The following is a 15,607-nucleotide window of genomic DNA, read 5'->3' on the forward strand; positions in this document are numbered from 1 at the left end:
TGTTTTTACAAAATAGGCATAGATAATAGATACATGTGTCAGGAGTGTCCCCACTGGTATAGATCAGTATATTATTATTCTTGTCCTACTTAATCCCCCATTTTGATCATGTGATATAGTTTTATATTACTTATAAGGATAAGTAATATAAAACTATATCACATGATCAAAATGGGCATGATCTGAATAAAATCAAGGGATTTTATCTCCTAACTAATGCCGTAGAAACTATGTGACAAAGACCAAAAGTAGGGGAATACGATACGTGGGACTACAATATTAATATATCTACTGATTTTTACACTTATTAATTGATATATTAACTTCTTGTTCGCGTCCGTACTTCTATTGGTTAGGGAGGCGAATAGGGGAATTTTCGGCAATACTCGAGCGTGGCAGTTTAAGATATGAGAGATACCTTAGACCTAATAGAACAACCTTGTAAAGTATTTAGCTCTATATGTAGTGACGCGCGCCTAGGATAGACGATCAGATTAGTAAAAAAAAATGGATAGTCTGAAATACTCGAGCGCCTCAGATTAAGATATTGGGGGTTGATTTTAGTGTTTAAAGACTAAATTTAACTAATCTGACGATAAGTCCTTGACGCCGCCGAGTTATAGGGTCGCGAACTTGTAAAAAAAAAACGTTAATCCGGCATTCTCGAGCGCGATTTTTTTATTTTTTATTTTGAAGAATATAATCTAAAACTTACTAAAAATACAAAATCTGCCGGTTTCCGCATGACCGGAAGTGTGGAGGAGCCATTTCGTCTTCCTAAGAACGCGTTGCGGCATATAAGTCGCGAACGATACATTTTACAAAAAAAAAGTTTAAATAAACAAAAAAGGTAATTTTATTGTCATTCTTAAATTCCCCGTTTTATCAAGGAGAAAGAAAGGAAAAAAAAGAAACCAAAAAACCTTTTTCGGTCAGATTAAGAGAACCCACCAACATTTTTGTCAGATTAAAAAAATATGCTTTCAGGATACCGAGATAAACCTCCCCTATGAAAATCTGACGCGCTCGAGTATTTCAAAAAAACTTTATTTTTTTGCATTTTCAAAAATTCATCGTAACTTATCGTCACGCCGAAATCGTCAGTTTTTTTAAAGGAAGCTTCCTTGGGGCCTACTTAACACCCCTTCCGAAAATCTGACGCGCTCGAGTAAATTTTTTTTTTTTGCATTTTTGACTACTTTATATGCCTACCCCCACCACGCAAACCGGCAGATTAGTATACCGTTGTTATCAGAGGCACTCGGGGCATACGTAGTATGAATATCTGACGCGCTCGAGAATGCCCAAGTAACTGTTTTTTTTAACATTTTTGAAAAACCGTACACGCCAAACCCACCGCTAAAATGGTTTTTGCCATACGAGCTTTTCTTTTCGAAATTATTTTATCTTTCGATTTTGATAGGTCTCGACGGCGCCGTTGAATTACGCCATTTAGCTACCTCGCCTCCCTAACTATATAGAATAGGTTTCATACAAAGATATTTACCGAATATCACGCGAGATGGCGCTGTACCGGGAGCGGCGATTTCTACATCGCGCTATTGAAATGTTTATGGGGATTGTATATAAGGGTTTGGAATAGGGATGTACCGACTAGTCGCCGACTAGTCGGGAAAGCCGACTATCCGGCCACATTTGTAGTCGGCGATTAGTCGGCACTTTATTTGTGAAAGAACAACAGAAAAAAAAGAAATCAACAGTCAATATTTACCATAATTGTCTTATGTTTATTTTACTAAAATACCTATTCAGGGTACATACGAAAACTTTTGTTCATAATATAATTGACCGTTTGATCGTTATCATATTTTGGTGGGCTGGTGTTTTCCTCTACAGGTCGATCTCAACTGATTCTCGTGTAATTTCATGTGCAAGTTCGATATTTTTTTTTTATATTATTATTCAGTTTTGTTTTTTTTTAATGGTGAAGCCATGAGGAACTATTAATGTTATTGCAAAATTTAGAGACAGTCAGGGCACGTTGCTCGTAAAGACGCTGACCACAGGGGATAGGTTCTTAACTGGCGACTACGTACGGGAAAAAGATCCTTGGAAATACCTCCTACAAGCTGTACTGACGGTCTGCTCAGGATTGCAAAATAAAAGAACTAAAGACAGAAATTGAACGAGGATTCTTGTGATAGGTCTTTGAGCCTGTAGAGAACACGTTTTAGCCAAGCTAAATTATGATGAATAGCGCAACCAAAGGAGCAAAACTATTGTTTTTCACCTGAACTTATACGAAACTAATGATCTGGCCGACTAGCCGGACTAATCGGCCATTCGAGCGCCGATTAGTCGGCTAGTCGGCCAAATCAATAGTCGGTACATCACCAGTTTGGAATTATTTTGAATGTATTGGCTTTATTTGTGACAGGTTGTTTATTTTCATGGTCAATCCTTCATTGATAAAGAACGCCCTTTTTGGTAAAGGTAAACTTACTGGTGCTCGACGCGGTCCCAGTACATATCATTTTGAAACTTAAGTCATTCTCAATAGAGGTGACAGCAAGGTGTCATCTATTGGGCGTTAGCATGTCGACCACTAGTACGTTTACCTTACACTTGTTGCATTAAGGGATTTATGGGGGACTAATCATATGACTCAAAATGGAAATTTATGGCAAGGTAACTACTACTTTGAGAACACCAATGGTCCAACGACGAGAATGTGAAATATGTCAAGCTTACGATGTTTCCTAAAAAAGTTTTCCTAAGGAAGATAAAATTGTAACTAAAAAAAATGGCAACATTTGTTTTCGACACCGATGGTTTTAAAGTACCATAACTGCCGTTAAAAAGTTCGCATTTGAGTAAACTTTATCTAGCAGGTAACATTGTTAAATACATTATAAAGAACATGAAAATTTATAAAAAATAACCGTGCTGTTTTTATTTAATACGACATTGAATTTTGTCCAGATTTCGCTCCTTATACGTTACAAAAGTTTTTCAACATATTAAAAATGTGAATAGTTGTTGAAGCAAATGAGAAATTGGTCTATTTCTAGTTACGTGGTGGTTTTAACAGATTAATTATGAACGCATTCACTGCCAGGGGGCGTGGCCTAGGAACAAACTTGTATGACGGTGGACGCACATGTGCGTCGGGGGCAGTGAATGTGTTAATTACTTATCTCAGACGGTCGGTGAGATACTTGCGCAGTGATTTTTAAAGAGCAGTACCGATTCATTATTTAATTAATTAACATATTACATACATTTCGTATTTAATCCAGTTATCAAATAGAATAGAAACTCATTTAAATCAAGTAGGATTTTACAATCTCTTTTGCATCGTCAAAGTAAGTTATAAATAAATTAAAATTAAATTAACATACAAATAACAGCTATCATATTAACCGTCGAATAATAAACTATCATATTAACCTTCTGAGTTAAGTTCTACGTTGGCTAGAGTCCGTTTAAGCGTAGAATACATAATATGTAAATTGTGCGACATCTATTGTCAACTAGCAGTACTGCTAAATTCCGCTACATGACGCTAGATGTCGACTACGAAAATAACCCGCGTATTGGTAAGAAAACCTAAGTGAAGTATGGATTTACCACTCTATCCTTCGAGCAACACGGAAGGGAGGCGGCATTCGCACTATTTCCCCTCTGCCGAGGTACAAGATTAGCGCGTCAATCTAATCTAGCGCGGGTAATAAAACTAGTTGCAAATGGATTTTTCACTAGACCGAGTCCAGACGCGCGCGTGAACACTGCTGCACAAAAATGCCTGTTTGCTCGGTTTTTTGTTATAAAAAGAGGTCGGGGACATCAAATTTACAAAAAGAAAGTGTTACATTTCACATGTAATATTTTTTTTACATATCATACGTTTAATTACATTCAAACACAATTATTATATTTTAGTCTCATGTAATTGTTGGATTTATCGATTTTGCTCGCTCAGTACAAATTGCGGATCGGTCGAGCGACAAATCCGACTTCTCATCTCTCAGAATACAATAACATACTTCAACGAAAATGTGTTAGTGTGCGTGTTGTGACACTTGTCACTCGTCCGTACACAAAAAGAGATCGAGGTTTGCAAGATTTGTCTTTGACGTGTGTCATTTTCTATGTATTTGTGTCGTCATTACAGATTGGATTTTGTATGTAAGTGTGTAAGAAGTGCGACTGTGTGCACCTTTCCCCCTGCGAAAAATGGCAGAAAGATTTGTACTGTGAGATATCGCTTGGGCCCCTCCCTTCCGATGTGTCGGAAGCCGGTGTTGCTCGAAGACTCTATCCATATATTTGATATATTCAACTCGAGATTTGCAATATTTCGGAAACAGGTTTTGGAAGTTCTTTGCCATCGATCATTACTTTAAGTTTCATTAATCTCTTTAATTTCCCTCTTTTCATTATGTGAATTATTATGTTTTGTGTCTAAAATTGTATTATTGTGTAATTAAGTTAGTTTGTATAGTTGTAGTTTTCGCTCTATAAATATATATTTCATGATGTGCATACATGCTTTGGATGGCATTCCCAACCAAAACCTGTACTAAAAATAATTATTACATGTAGTAAATGTTATGTTTTGTGTGCCTAATAAATAAAATAAAATCAAATAAAAATATTTCTCTATGGTGAAACTCACTGGCGTAATACAGCGGACGACCCCCCCCACTTCATCTTCAGATCCACTATGTAATACAGCACGGCCTGCGCCATGAACGCCATGGCGGCCGTCACCAGGCAGTAGACGCTCCACAGGTTAGTAAAACTCACCGGCGTAATACAGCGGACGACCCCCCCACTTCATCTTCAGATCCACTATGTAATACAGCACGGCCTGCGCCATGAACGCCATGGCGGCCGTCTCCAGGCAGTAGACGCTCCACAGGTTAGTAAAACTCACCGGCGTAATACAGCGGACGACCCCCCCACTTCATCTTCAGATCCACTATGTAATACAGCACGGCCTGAGCCATGAACGCCATGGCGGCTGTCACCAGGCAGTAGACGCTCCACAGGTTAGTAAAACTCACCGGCGTAATACAGCGGACGACCCCCCCACTTCATCTTCAGATCCACTATGTAATACAGCACGGCCTGAGCCATGAACGCCATGGCGGCTGTCACCAGGCAGTAGACGCTCCACAGGTTAGTAAAACTCACCGGCGTAATACAGCGGACGACCCCCCCACTTCATCTTCAGATCCACTATGTAATACAGCACGGCCTGAGCCATGAACGCCATGGCGGCTGTCACCAGGCAGTAGACGCTCCATAGGTTAGTAAAACTCACCGGCGTAATACAGCGGACGACCCCCCCACTTCATCTTCAGATCCACTATGTAATACAGCGCGGCCTGCGCCATGAACGCCATGGCGGCCGTCACCAGGCAGTAGACGCTCCACAGGTTAGTAAAACTCACCAGCGTAATACAGCGGACGACCCCCCCACTTCATCTTCAGATCCACTATGTAATACAGCACGGCCTGAGCCATGAACGCCATGGCGGCCGTCACCAGGCAGTAGACGCTCCACAGGTTAGTAAAACTCACCGGCGTAATACAGCGGACGACCCCCCCACTTCATCTTCAGATCCACTATGTAATACAGCACGGCCTGAGCCATGAACGCCATGGCGGCCGTCACCAGGCAGTACGAGACGCTCCATAGGTTCTTGTTGATCGGGATCGGGCCATCGTTCTTGGAGAACATGCAGAGGGCGCCGCCGGTAGCTCCGAAGACCAGGGACCAGAATACCCAGCGCATTATGCGGGCCCTGGAAAACAGTTCATTGTGATGCATTGTCTATAAAAGAACGCAATCGGGATGGAAAAGAACACAAGATCTAAAAATTTCTAAATTCCAAAATGAAAAAAAGGGAGTAGATATTTGATTTACTACATTTTATGTTAATAACATAAAAAGAAAATTAGCGATTTAATATAATATATATTCTAAATAATAATATTTAATAGAAAAAAAACCCCACTTCTCAAAACAGTTGTAACGACGCCATCATTTTACCAAATAGCACTTTCCAAAATGCTTGGTTTTGAAAAAAGTCTAGTCCCGTCCCGGTCTTTTTAAAGGCCCTTACCCATTGCCATCACCCCAGGATCTAATATTGGTATCCTGAAGAATCCGGGGGAACACTTCAAATACAATAAATAACTGACCTGGCGTGGCTGTAAGCCAGCATGATCCTAGTGGCGTGGGCACCGGCTTGGACCACCAGCAGACCGGATAAGATGCCCAGCAGGCCCTCAGGGTCGTGGCGGACGGTGGTGTGGTACATGTCGCGGAAGGTACCGTACTTATGTAACTGACCTGGCATGGTTGTAAGCCAGCATGATCCTAGTGGCGTGGGCACCGGCTTGGACCACCAGCAGACCGGATAAGATGCCCAGCAGGCCCTCAGGGTCGTGGCGGACGGTGGTGTGGTACATGTCGCGGAAGGTACCGTACTTATGTAACTGACCTGGCATGGTTGTAAGCCAGCATGATCCTAGTGGCGTGGGCACCGGCTTGGACCACCAGCAGACCGGATAAGATGCCCAGGAGGCCCTCAGGGTCGTGGCGGACCGTGGTGTGGTATATGTCGCGGAAGGTACCGTATTTGTGGAGGTGGGCTTCCCCGAACACCATTCTGTGAACAACAATGAGTGAATATATTCTACAAGCTTTTTAATAACTTGAAATGTATGTAACTATCTCTGGGTGGTATTCTACCTGTCTAATTTCTTTATCCATTGTGTATTTGCGTCTGACATTTTGCTCAGTCAGAGACAGTCAGAGACTGAGACGCAATGCATATTGGGCTAAAAAATGGGACAGGTGGAATACCAACCTATTTTAGCACGGGTCAAATATTGCAAGTAAAATTTGACCCACTTCCCGGTTTCCGCTGAAGGTGAAACTTTACATACATATGTAAGTCGGGTGACAATGCAATATTATGGTACCATCGAGCCGATCTGATGACGGAGACAGGAGGTGGCCATAGGTGATAAAACAATGTAACCTAACTAACGTTAGGGGTTGTTAGGATTCTCTCGATGAGTATTAGGTGCCTGTAGAAAGAAAAGTACAGGCAGCGATAAAAGCTTGGACCAAAAATTAAATTTTTGGTAAACACTTATATTCTGAAGCATACCGGTCAATGTATCCGGCGATGCCCCCGGTGCAGTTGGTGAGGTTCCTGCCTTCGGCGGACAGGTGCAGGCCGCCGGGGCCCGCGTAGCCGCGCGGGCAGCCCGGGGCGGCGATGGTCAGCGTCACGCAGATCTGCAATAAGTTATACGTCTAACTCCTTGAACACCATGCTTATTACATCCTAGCCTAGCGGCACTAACCTAAAAAAAAACTGGCCAAGTGCTAGTCGGACTCGCGCACGATGAGTTCCGTACCATTACCCAAAAAACGGCAAAAAATCACGTTTGTTGTATGGGAGCCCCACTTAAATATTTATTTTATTCTGTTTTTAGTATTTGTTGTTATAGCGGCAACAGAAATATATCATCTGTGAAAATTTCAGCTGTCCAGCTATCACGGTTCTTGAGTTACAGCCTGGTGACAGACAGACAGACAGACGGACAGCGGAGACTTAATAAAAGGGTCCCGTTTTTACCCTTTGGGTACGGAACCGTAAAAAGGGTCTCTCGTTCCTTTAAATCTTCATTTAATCATAATTGCAATTGTCTGGGCTAGTTTTAACATTTGGACAACCAGAAGATAACGCGCCATCGTAAACCTTATCAGGTTAAAATTAGGGCTCGCGGTCGGGTCCGTGTTTCGTTTACACGTTCCGAATACCCGTTTCCGAATAACACGTACACGGTTTTCTGGCCCGTTCCGCACGTGTAATTAAGAAACGTGTAATTAGTATCCGTCTCCACGGATAAACGGGTATTCGAAGAAACGGGTCTTATTTACCCGTGGCTCCGGACACGTCCTTGACAAGTAGCGAAGGAACGGACCGGCGTACTTAAGAGGACGAGTTTCTGTCATACTTAACCTTATTCCGTGGTTCATAGAGTCGAAATTCATTAACGGTTTACAAAACCCTTATCTGTGCAGGTAGTTTTTGCTTGCAATGTTGCAATACGAATAGAAAATTAGAAATACAGTATACCTATGCTACTTATCGAAGTAGTATTTTATATAAGACTTAAAATACTAACACTTTATTGTTTAGTTAACGAAAAAATGCTGCTTTAAAGTAAACATTCATTTAAAAGATTTACCATATCATACATGGCCAGATTTTATTGTGTACCGTCTTTAGCAGATGGTAGACATATTTACCTACGTCGTGGGAGTAATTTGAATCCTAAACGAAACGAAGGATTTTACAGTAAAACCCCAAGTCTAGCGAGGGACTCTAAAATTTCTATTTTTCCCGTGTAAACGGAGAATCCTAAGCAGAAAAATGCTTGTTAAAACTAGGGCTCCCGGTATCCGTGTTACACGCCGAAACGAATACCCGTGTTCTTAAGACCGGCGGTGCTAAGAACACGGTTTACACGGAACCGCCGGGATCCGGATACGTATCCAAGAACCGTTCCCAAGAAACGTTTCTCAGATACGTATCTCCGTTTACACGGGTACTTAAGACCGGCCCGAACGGATCCGAAACAGTTTGAGCCAATCAATGCTCTAGCTCTGGGTATGCAAGGTCTAGTATTGAATGTTGACTTCAGATGAACTCGTTTAGCGTACGAATTTTTTTTTTAATTATTTATAACAGTTTTAACACATGTGTTAATATAACATATTTAACCAACTATACAATACAGGGTCATTTTTGGACCGTTAGCCATATTGTGCGAGGTGATTAGGTAGGCCATACTGAACAACTTTTTGTATGGGACCAACTCCGAAATCACAAAATTTTTTTTGGCCGTTTCATACATTTTGGTCGAGTGGATGTCGACGTTTTCTATGGGAAGGCCAAATTTTTTTAAGGGATTTCGAGGTTGGTTGAAAAAGTTGTTCAGTATGACCTACCTAAAAATCACCTCGCACAATATGGCTAACGGTCCAAAAATGACTCTGTATATGAATGGAAGTAGGTGTCCCTATTCTATATAGTCTACTATTTTTAATTTTGAACTTACTCGTCCCTAGTTTAGAACCTTTTTTTTTACTATTATTGTTTTTAAGCTAATTTCATTACCTACATCAATCGAAGAAACACATTTTATATATAATGATGTAATAGTTTCGTGAGGAATAGGTATGCAGACAAATACTACCACCTATATTAGTTAAAAATAACAGTTTAGAAAATACATATTTATGAATTACATCGTCATTATTTTTATCAATTTAATGTTGCGCGAAAACATCAAATCTGCCAACGACTCAAAAAAAGTACACACAAGCGGCATTCAAAACGTAGGATTTCACACGACAGCCTTAAAAATAAAAACCCATGCTACCTTGGTTACCTTGTGATTATATTGTTAAATACATTGAGATAGATCTCAAAATTGGTAATCATTCATGTTCACTTGGGTCACTTTCACACTAGTGCTCAGGTAATAAATGCCGGCCGGTGGTGTTCTATTCATTAGATTAGAACGTGTTGTTTTCCAATACCCTTTTGTCTGATATCGCCTAAAACAAGTAGGTTCCCAAACCACTATCAGAACTGTCACAACCAATTATAAGCTTTATGTCGTTGTAATAAGGTGAACACGTCTGCACATGAAATTGCAACAAATGCAGCGGCAAAATTTTAAGAAGTTTCCCATTGTTTTGTAGTCGCAGTTTTAACAAGCATTTTTCTGCTTAGGATTCTCCGTTTACACGGGAAAAATAGAAATTTTAGAGTCCCTCGCTAGACTTGGGGTTTTACTGTAAAATCCTTCGTTTCGTTTAGGATTCAAATTACTCCCACGACGTAGGTAAATATGTCTACCATCTGCTAAAGACGGTACACAATAAAATCTGGCCATGTATGATATGGTAAATCTTTTAAATGAATGTTTACTTTAAAGCAGCATTTTTTCGTTAACTAAACAATAAAGTGTTAGTATTTTAAGTCTTATATAAAATACTACTTCGATAAGTAGCATAGGTATACTGTATTTCTAATTTTCTATTCGTATTGCAACATTGCAAGCAAAAACTACCTGCACAGATAAGGGTTTTGTAAACCGTTAATGAATTTCGACTCTATGAACCACGGAATAAGGTTAAGTATGACAGAAACTCGTCCTCTTAAGTACGCCGGTCCGTTCCTTCGCTACTTGTCAAGGACGTGTCCGGAGCCACGGGTAAATAAGACCCGTTTCTTCGAATACCCGTTTATCCGTGGAGACGGATACTAATTACACGTTTCTTAATTACACGTGCGGAACGGGCCAGAAAACCGTGTACGTGTTATTCGGAAACGGGTATTCGGAACGTGTAAACGAAACACGGACCCGACCGCGAGCCCTAGTTAAAACTGCGACTACAAAACAATGGGAAACTTCTTAAAATTTTGCCGCTGCATTTGTTGCAATTTCATGTGCAGACGTGTTCACCTTATTACAACGACATAAAGCTTATAATTGGTTGTGACAGTTCTGATAGTGGTTTGGGAACCTACTTGTTTTAGGCGATATCAGACGAAAGGGTATTGGAAAACAACACGTTCTAATCTAATGAATAGAACACCACCGGCCGGCATTTATTACCTGAGCACTAGTGTGAAAGTGACCCAAGTGAACATGAATGATTACCAATTTTGAGATCTATCTCAATGTATTTAACAATATAATAGAATAGAATAGAATAGAATAGAAATACATTTATTTATGACAAACAAACACAGATGACAAAAACATGTTGACAAATATACAATGTATAACATTTAGTGAAAAATGCCATAAAAGGGTCACAACTCAGCATGTTGCTGGCAAAGCCAGCGCTGTTCTTCCGTTGTAACCCAGGCTTACGCCGTTCGACGACGAGGCGGTTATGCTATAATTTACTAAACTAATTAAAAACTAGAACTATACCTAAAACATAAAATTGAAACTAAAACTATTTAATATACAACTTCAACATTGCGGCAATTGCCGTATCTGGAACAGGCCTGACAGCCAAATGACAGCTGGCCGCCACGCCATGGCCACGTCACACGGCACGACACCAGCACGGCCATATTTGTGCTATGACATAGCTATCCACGTGTACATTTTGTGCAGAAGACTTAAAAACTTCTAGTCGTATAATCACAAGGTAACCAAGGTAGCATGGGTTTTTATTTTTAAGGCTGTCGTGTGAAATCCTACGTTTTGAATGCCGCTTGTGTGTACTTTTTTTGAGTCGTTGGCAGATTTGATGTTTTCGCGCAACATTAAATTGATAAAAATAATGACGATGTAATTCATAAATATGTATTTTCTAAACTGTTATTTTTAACTAATATAGGTGGTAGTATTTGTCTGCATACCTATTCCTCACGAAACTATTACATCATTATATATAAAATGTGTTTCTTCGATTGATGTAGGTAATGAAATTAGCTTAAAAACAATAATAGAAAAAAAAAAGGTTCTAAACTAGGGACGAGTAAGTTCAAAATTAAAAATAGTAGACTATATAGAATAGGGACACCTACTTCCATTCATATACAGAGTCATTTTTGGACCGTTAGCCATATTGTGCGAGGTGATTTTTAGGTAGGTCATACTGAACAACTTTTTCAACCAACCTCGAAATCCCTTAAAAAAATTTGGCCTTCCCATAGAAAACGTCGACATCCACTCGACCAAAATGTATGAAACGGCCAAAAAAAATTTTGTGATTTCGGAGTTGGTCCCATACAAAAAGTTGTTCAGTATGGCCTACCTAATCACCTCGCACAATATGGCTAACGGTCCAAAAATGACCCTGTATTGTATAGTTGGTTAAATATGTTATATTAACACATGTGTTAAAACTGTTATAAATAATTAAAAAAAAAATTCGTACGCTAAACGAGTTCATCTGAAGTCAACATTCAATACTAGACCTTGCATACCCAGAGCTAGAGCATTGATTGGCTCAAACTGTTTCGGATCCGTTCGGGCCGGTCTTAAGTACCCGTGTAAACGGAGATACGTATCTGAGAAACGTTTCTTGGGAACGGTTCTTGGATACGTATCCGGATCCCGGCGGTTCCGTGTAAACCGTGTTCTTAGCACCGCCGGTCTTAAGAACACGGGTATTCGTTTCGGCGTGTAACACGGATACCGGGAGCCCTAGTTAAAATGCAGTACAAAATGGTGGTTTAGATTAAGGTGCCTCTAATTGGCCGGGATACAGGGTATGTGGAGCGCTCCTATTGGTGCTTTAGATAAAGCTTCCAAATACTAGCCGAGCCCGACGGCTGCGTTTAGCTACTGCATTAGGTTTATACAAATAAAGGTTGCGTTCGCAACACTCCTGATGACACTCCTCGGTACGGAGTGAAACATGTCGAGCGTTGATCGACTTAAAATACGTGAGTGACCCGTTTTTTATATATTTAATAAGCCTGTGTCTCACAGAAGTTTTGTTATTAAAATGTATAGGTCTAAATTACACTGACTAAATTTCAAAACCGTACGCGTTGGTGGACGTCTTGGCCAGTCAAAAGGTGAGGTCAGCATTTCCCAAACTATGGGTTGCGAATATGGAGTGGGCCCTGAAACTACTAGGACACCTGAGCGTTACCAATAATATTGTATGCCCCTTTTTAAGACGGCCAAGAGGTGGGTCCCGAATTTGGCAGTTTTTGTTAAATTAAATTAAATTTATTTATTTAAAGACAACAATGGGCCAAAATGTTTAGTAACAATTATGATTAAAAACTAAGTGTTAGTGGAACAAAATTATAAATCGACAAACACACACAGACAGCAATAACAATAATAAGTTATCATCACCTAGTAGCGGTTAAGACACGTTCAAAATGCCGCATTATGGGTGAGTCGTATCGGCCCGCTACAGTAGCCAGGATGGGGTTGGAGCTGGCCCGCACTCTGCAGAGCAACGAGGCAGTTCTCTTGCGTATTATGGCATAGTAGTCATCCGTGCGAGCTTGTGCGAACATGCCCGATGCGCTGCAGAAACGGGACAGCCCCAACAACATCCTGAAGCCATTATTATATTGGACGCGCAGGGAACTGATAGTCTTCTGCGTATAACTAGTCCAGAGGCTGCACGTGTAGAAAACCTGGCAATAGGCTTTAAATAACGTTATTTTTTATGTTAAGTTGTTAAGTGGGTCGGAGCCCAATCAACTTTGGGAGCCACTGGGTTAGATAATTATGTATAACCAAAGACATATGTAACTTCGTATAAGACGAATAAAGTCTAAGGAAAAAACGTGCCTCGGAATTCAAGCAAAAGTCATTCTCGAATAGATGGCGCACACGCCTTTAGCCTATCCTCGGCTAGATGGCGTGACGACACCGTTTCATATTTAACAATTTTTTGATAACTTTATACGATTTCATTTTGAGTTTTAGTAGTGTGTCGATAGATGGCAGTAAATTTACAGTGACTACAAAATTTACAATGACAGGACCCCTCTATACTATCTATTCTTTTTGGTATAACATACCTGCACCGCTACTAGCGAGAGAGTAGCGAGCCACTGCTGCCAACCGGCCGCGATGTCACGGAACAGAGAACGACCTGTACACAAATATATTATATTAGATAAAATATCATTTATAACTTATTTAGGTACAGTAGATAAAATACATGAAATTTGCTCCTCCTTTGAATTTTTGAGATTTGACTATTTGTGATTCACAGAGCACTATTTACCTAGTGTGGAACTACTTATAAAAAACATATAAAATTAGTATTTTAAGCACCTATAAAGATTTGAGTATTTTTTTACACTACCTCAAGCATTTGCTCTCGGAAAAAGATTTTTGATGAAACAAATTTACTGATCAAGAAGAGAAAATATCAATCTTATTAGAGAAATACCGGCTACCTCGCACAATGTATCATTGCGATACAGCGACGAAATGCCGCCAGCATCCTTGGTACAATTCCTCAGGGGCCTATTTTAGAGTTAGTTATTAATTTCGTTTAGTAGTACCACTGTATATATCTTTAGAGAAATATCTAATTTTAGATCAATGTTAATGTATGTACTCCTACTCCTAACTTTACCAAAAAGGGTGTTCGTTATCAATGAAGGATTGACTATGAAAATAAACAACCAGTCACTTCGAGCAACACGGAAGGGAGGCGGCATTCGCACTATTTCCCCTCTGCCTAGGTACAAGATCAACTAATCTAGCGCGGGTAATAAAACTAGTTGCGCTCGGATTTTTCACTAGACCCAGTCCAGACGCGCGCGTGAACACAGCAGCAGAAAAAATGCCTAATTGCTCGGTTTTTTGTCGTAAAAAGAAGGTGTTACATTTCACATGTAATATTTTTTTTACGTATCATACGTTTAATTACATTTAAACACAATTATTATATTTTAGTCTCATGTAATTGTTGGATTTATCGATTTTGCTCGCCCAGTACAAATTGCGGATCGGTCGAGCGACAAATCCGACTTCTCATCTCTCAGAATACAATAAAATACTTCGATGAAAATGTGTTAGTGTGCGTGTTGTGACACTTGTCACTCGTCCGTACACAAAAAGAGATCGAGGTTTGCAAGATTTGTCTTTGACGTGTGTCATTTTTTATGTATTTGTGTCGTCATTACAGATCGGATTTTGTATGCAAGTGTGTGAGAAGTGCGACTGTGTGCACCTTTCCCCCCATAAAAAATGGCAGAAAGATTTGTAGGGTAAGATATCGCTTGGGCCCCTCCCTTCCGATGTGTCGGAAGCCGGTGTTGCTCGAAAACCAGTCACAAATAAAGTCAATACATTAAAAATAATTCCAAACCCTTATATACAATTTCCATAAACATTTCAATAGCGCGATGTAGAAATTGCCGCTCCCGGTACAGCGCCATCTCGCGTGACATTCGGTAAATATCTTTGTATGAAACCTATTCTACAGAAGTTAATACGATGTTACTCACCAGGTGTAATATTCTGGCTGGTCCTCATGAAAGCGCACTCCAGAGCCCCCACGATGAGGTACATGGCAGCCAGGCGTTGCAGCACGCCCGGGAGTCGAACCCCGGCCCACGAGGTGTTGACGGAGCCGAGCACCACGCCAGCCATCGCCATTAGAAGGGATCGGAGGGCCACCTGAGAAAACATGTCATATTTAGTTTCCTATAGATAATTCAGTGTGAACAGTGGTTCATGGTCTTTACGGAAAACATTAAAAAAACCAGCCAAGTGCGAGTCGGATTCGCACACGAAGGGTTCCGTACCATTACGCAAAAAACGGCAAAAAATACGTTTGTTATATGGGAGCCCCACTTAAATATTTATTTCATTTTGTTTCTAGTATTTGTTGTTATAAAATACATCATCTGTGAAAATTTGAACTGTCTAGCTATCACGGTTCGTGAGTTACAGCCTGGTGACAGACAGACACACGGACAGATGGACGGACAGCGGAGTCTTATTAATAGGGTCCAGTTTTTACCCTTTTTGGGTATGAGCCTAAAAACCCTTCGAGCCTTAATTTTTTTGCGTTTTCGATTACTTTAAA

General features: G+C 40.4%; 1 protein-coding gene across 1 annotated transcript in view; it reads right to left on the reverse strand.

Moving 5' to 3' along the window:
- The window catches only part of LOC134800841 (heparan-alpha-glucosaminide N-acetyltransferase-like), a 130,536-nt gene that overhangs the window by 95,592 nt on the left and 19,337 nt on the right, over positions 1-15,607 (reverse strand). The window contains exons 5-9 of the mRNA XM_063773398.1: positions 15,024-15,195; positions 13,581-13,654; positions 7,152-7,282; positions 6,477-6,644; positions 5,551-5,774 (exon numbers count right to left, since the gene is read on the reverse strand). Of these exons, the coding sequence (XP_063629468.1) occupies positions 5,551-5,774; positions 6,477-6,644; positions 7,152-7,282; positions 13,581-13,654; positions 15,024-15,195 (769 nt within the window). The remainder of the gene's footprint in view (positions 1-5,550; positions 5,775-6,476; positions 6,645-7,151; positions 7,283-13,580; positions 13,655-15,023; positions 15,196-15,607) is intronic.

Source organism: Cydia splendana, chromosome 20, assembly GCF_910591565.1.
Source record: "Cydia splendana chromosome 20, ilCydSple1.2, whole genome shotgun sequence".
NCBI classification, from domain to species: Eukaryota; Metazoa; Arthropoda; class Insecta; order Lepidoptera; family Tortricidae; genus Cydia; species Cydia splendana.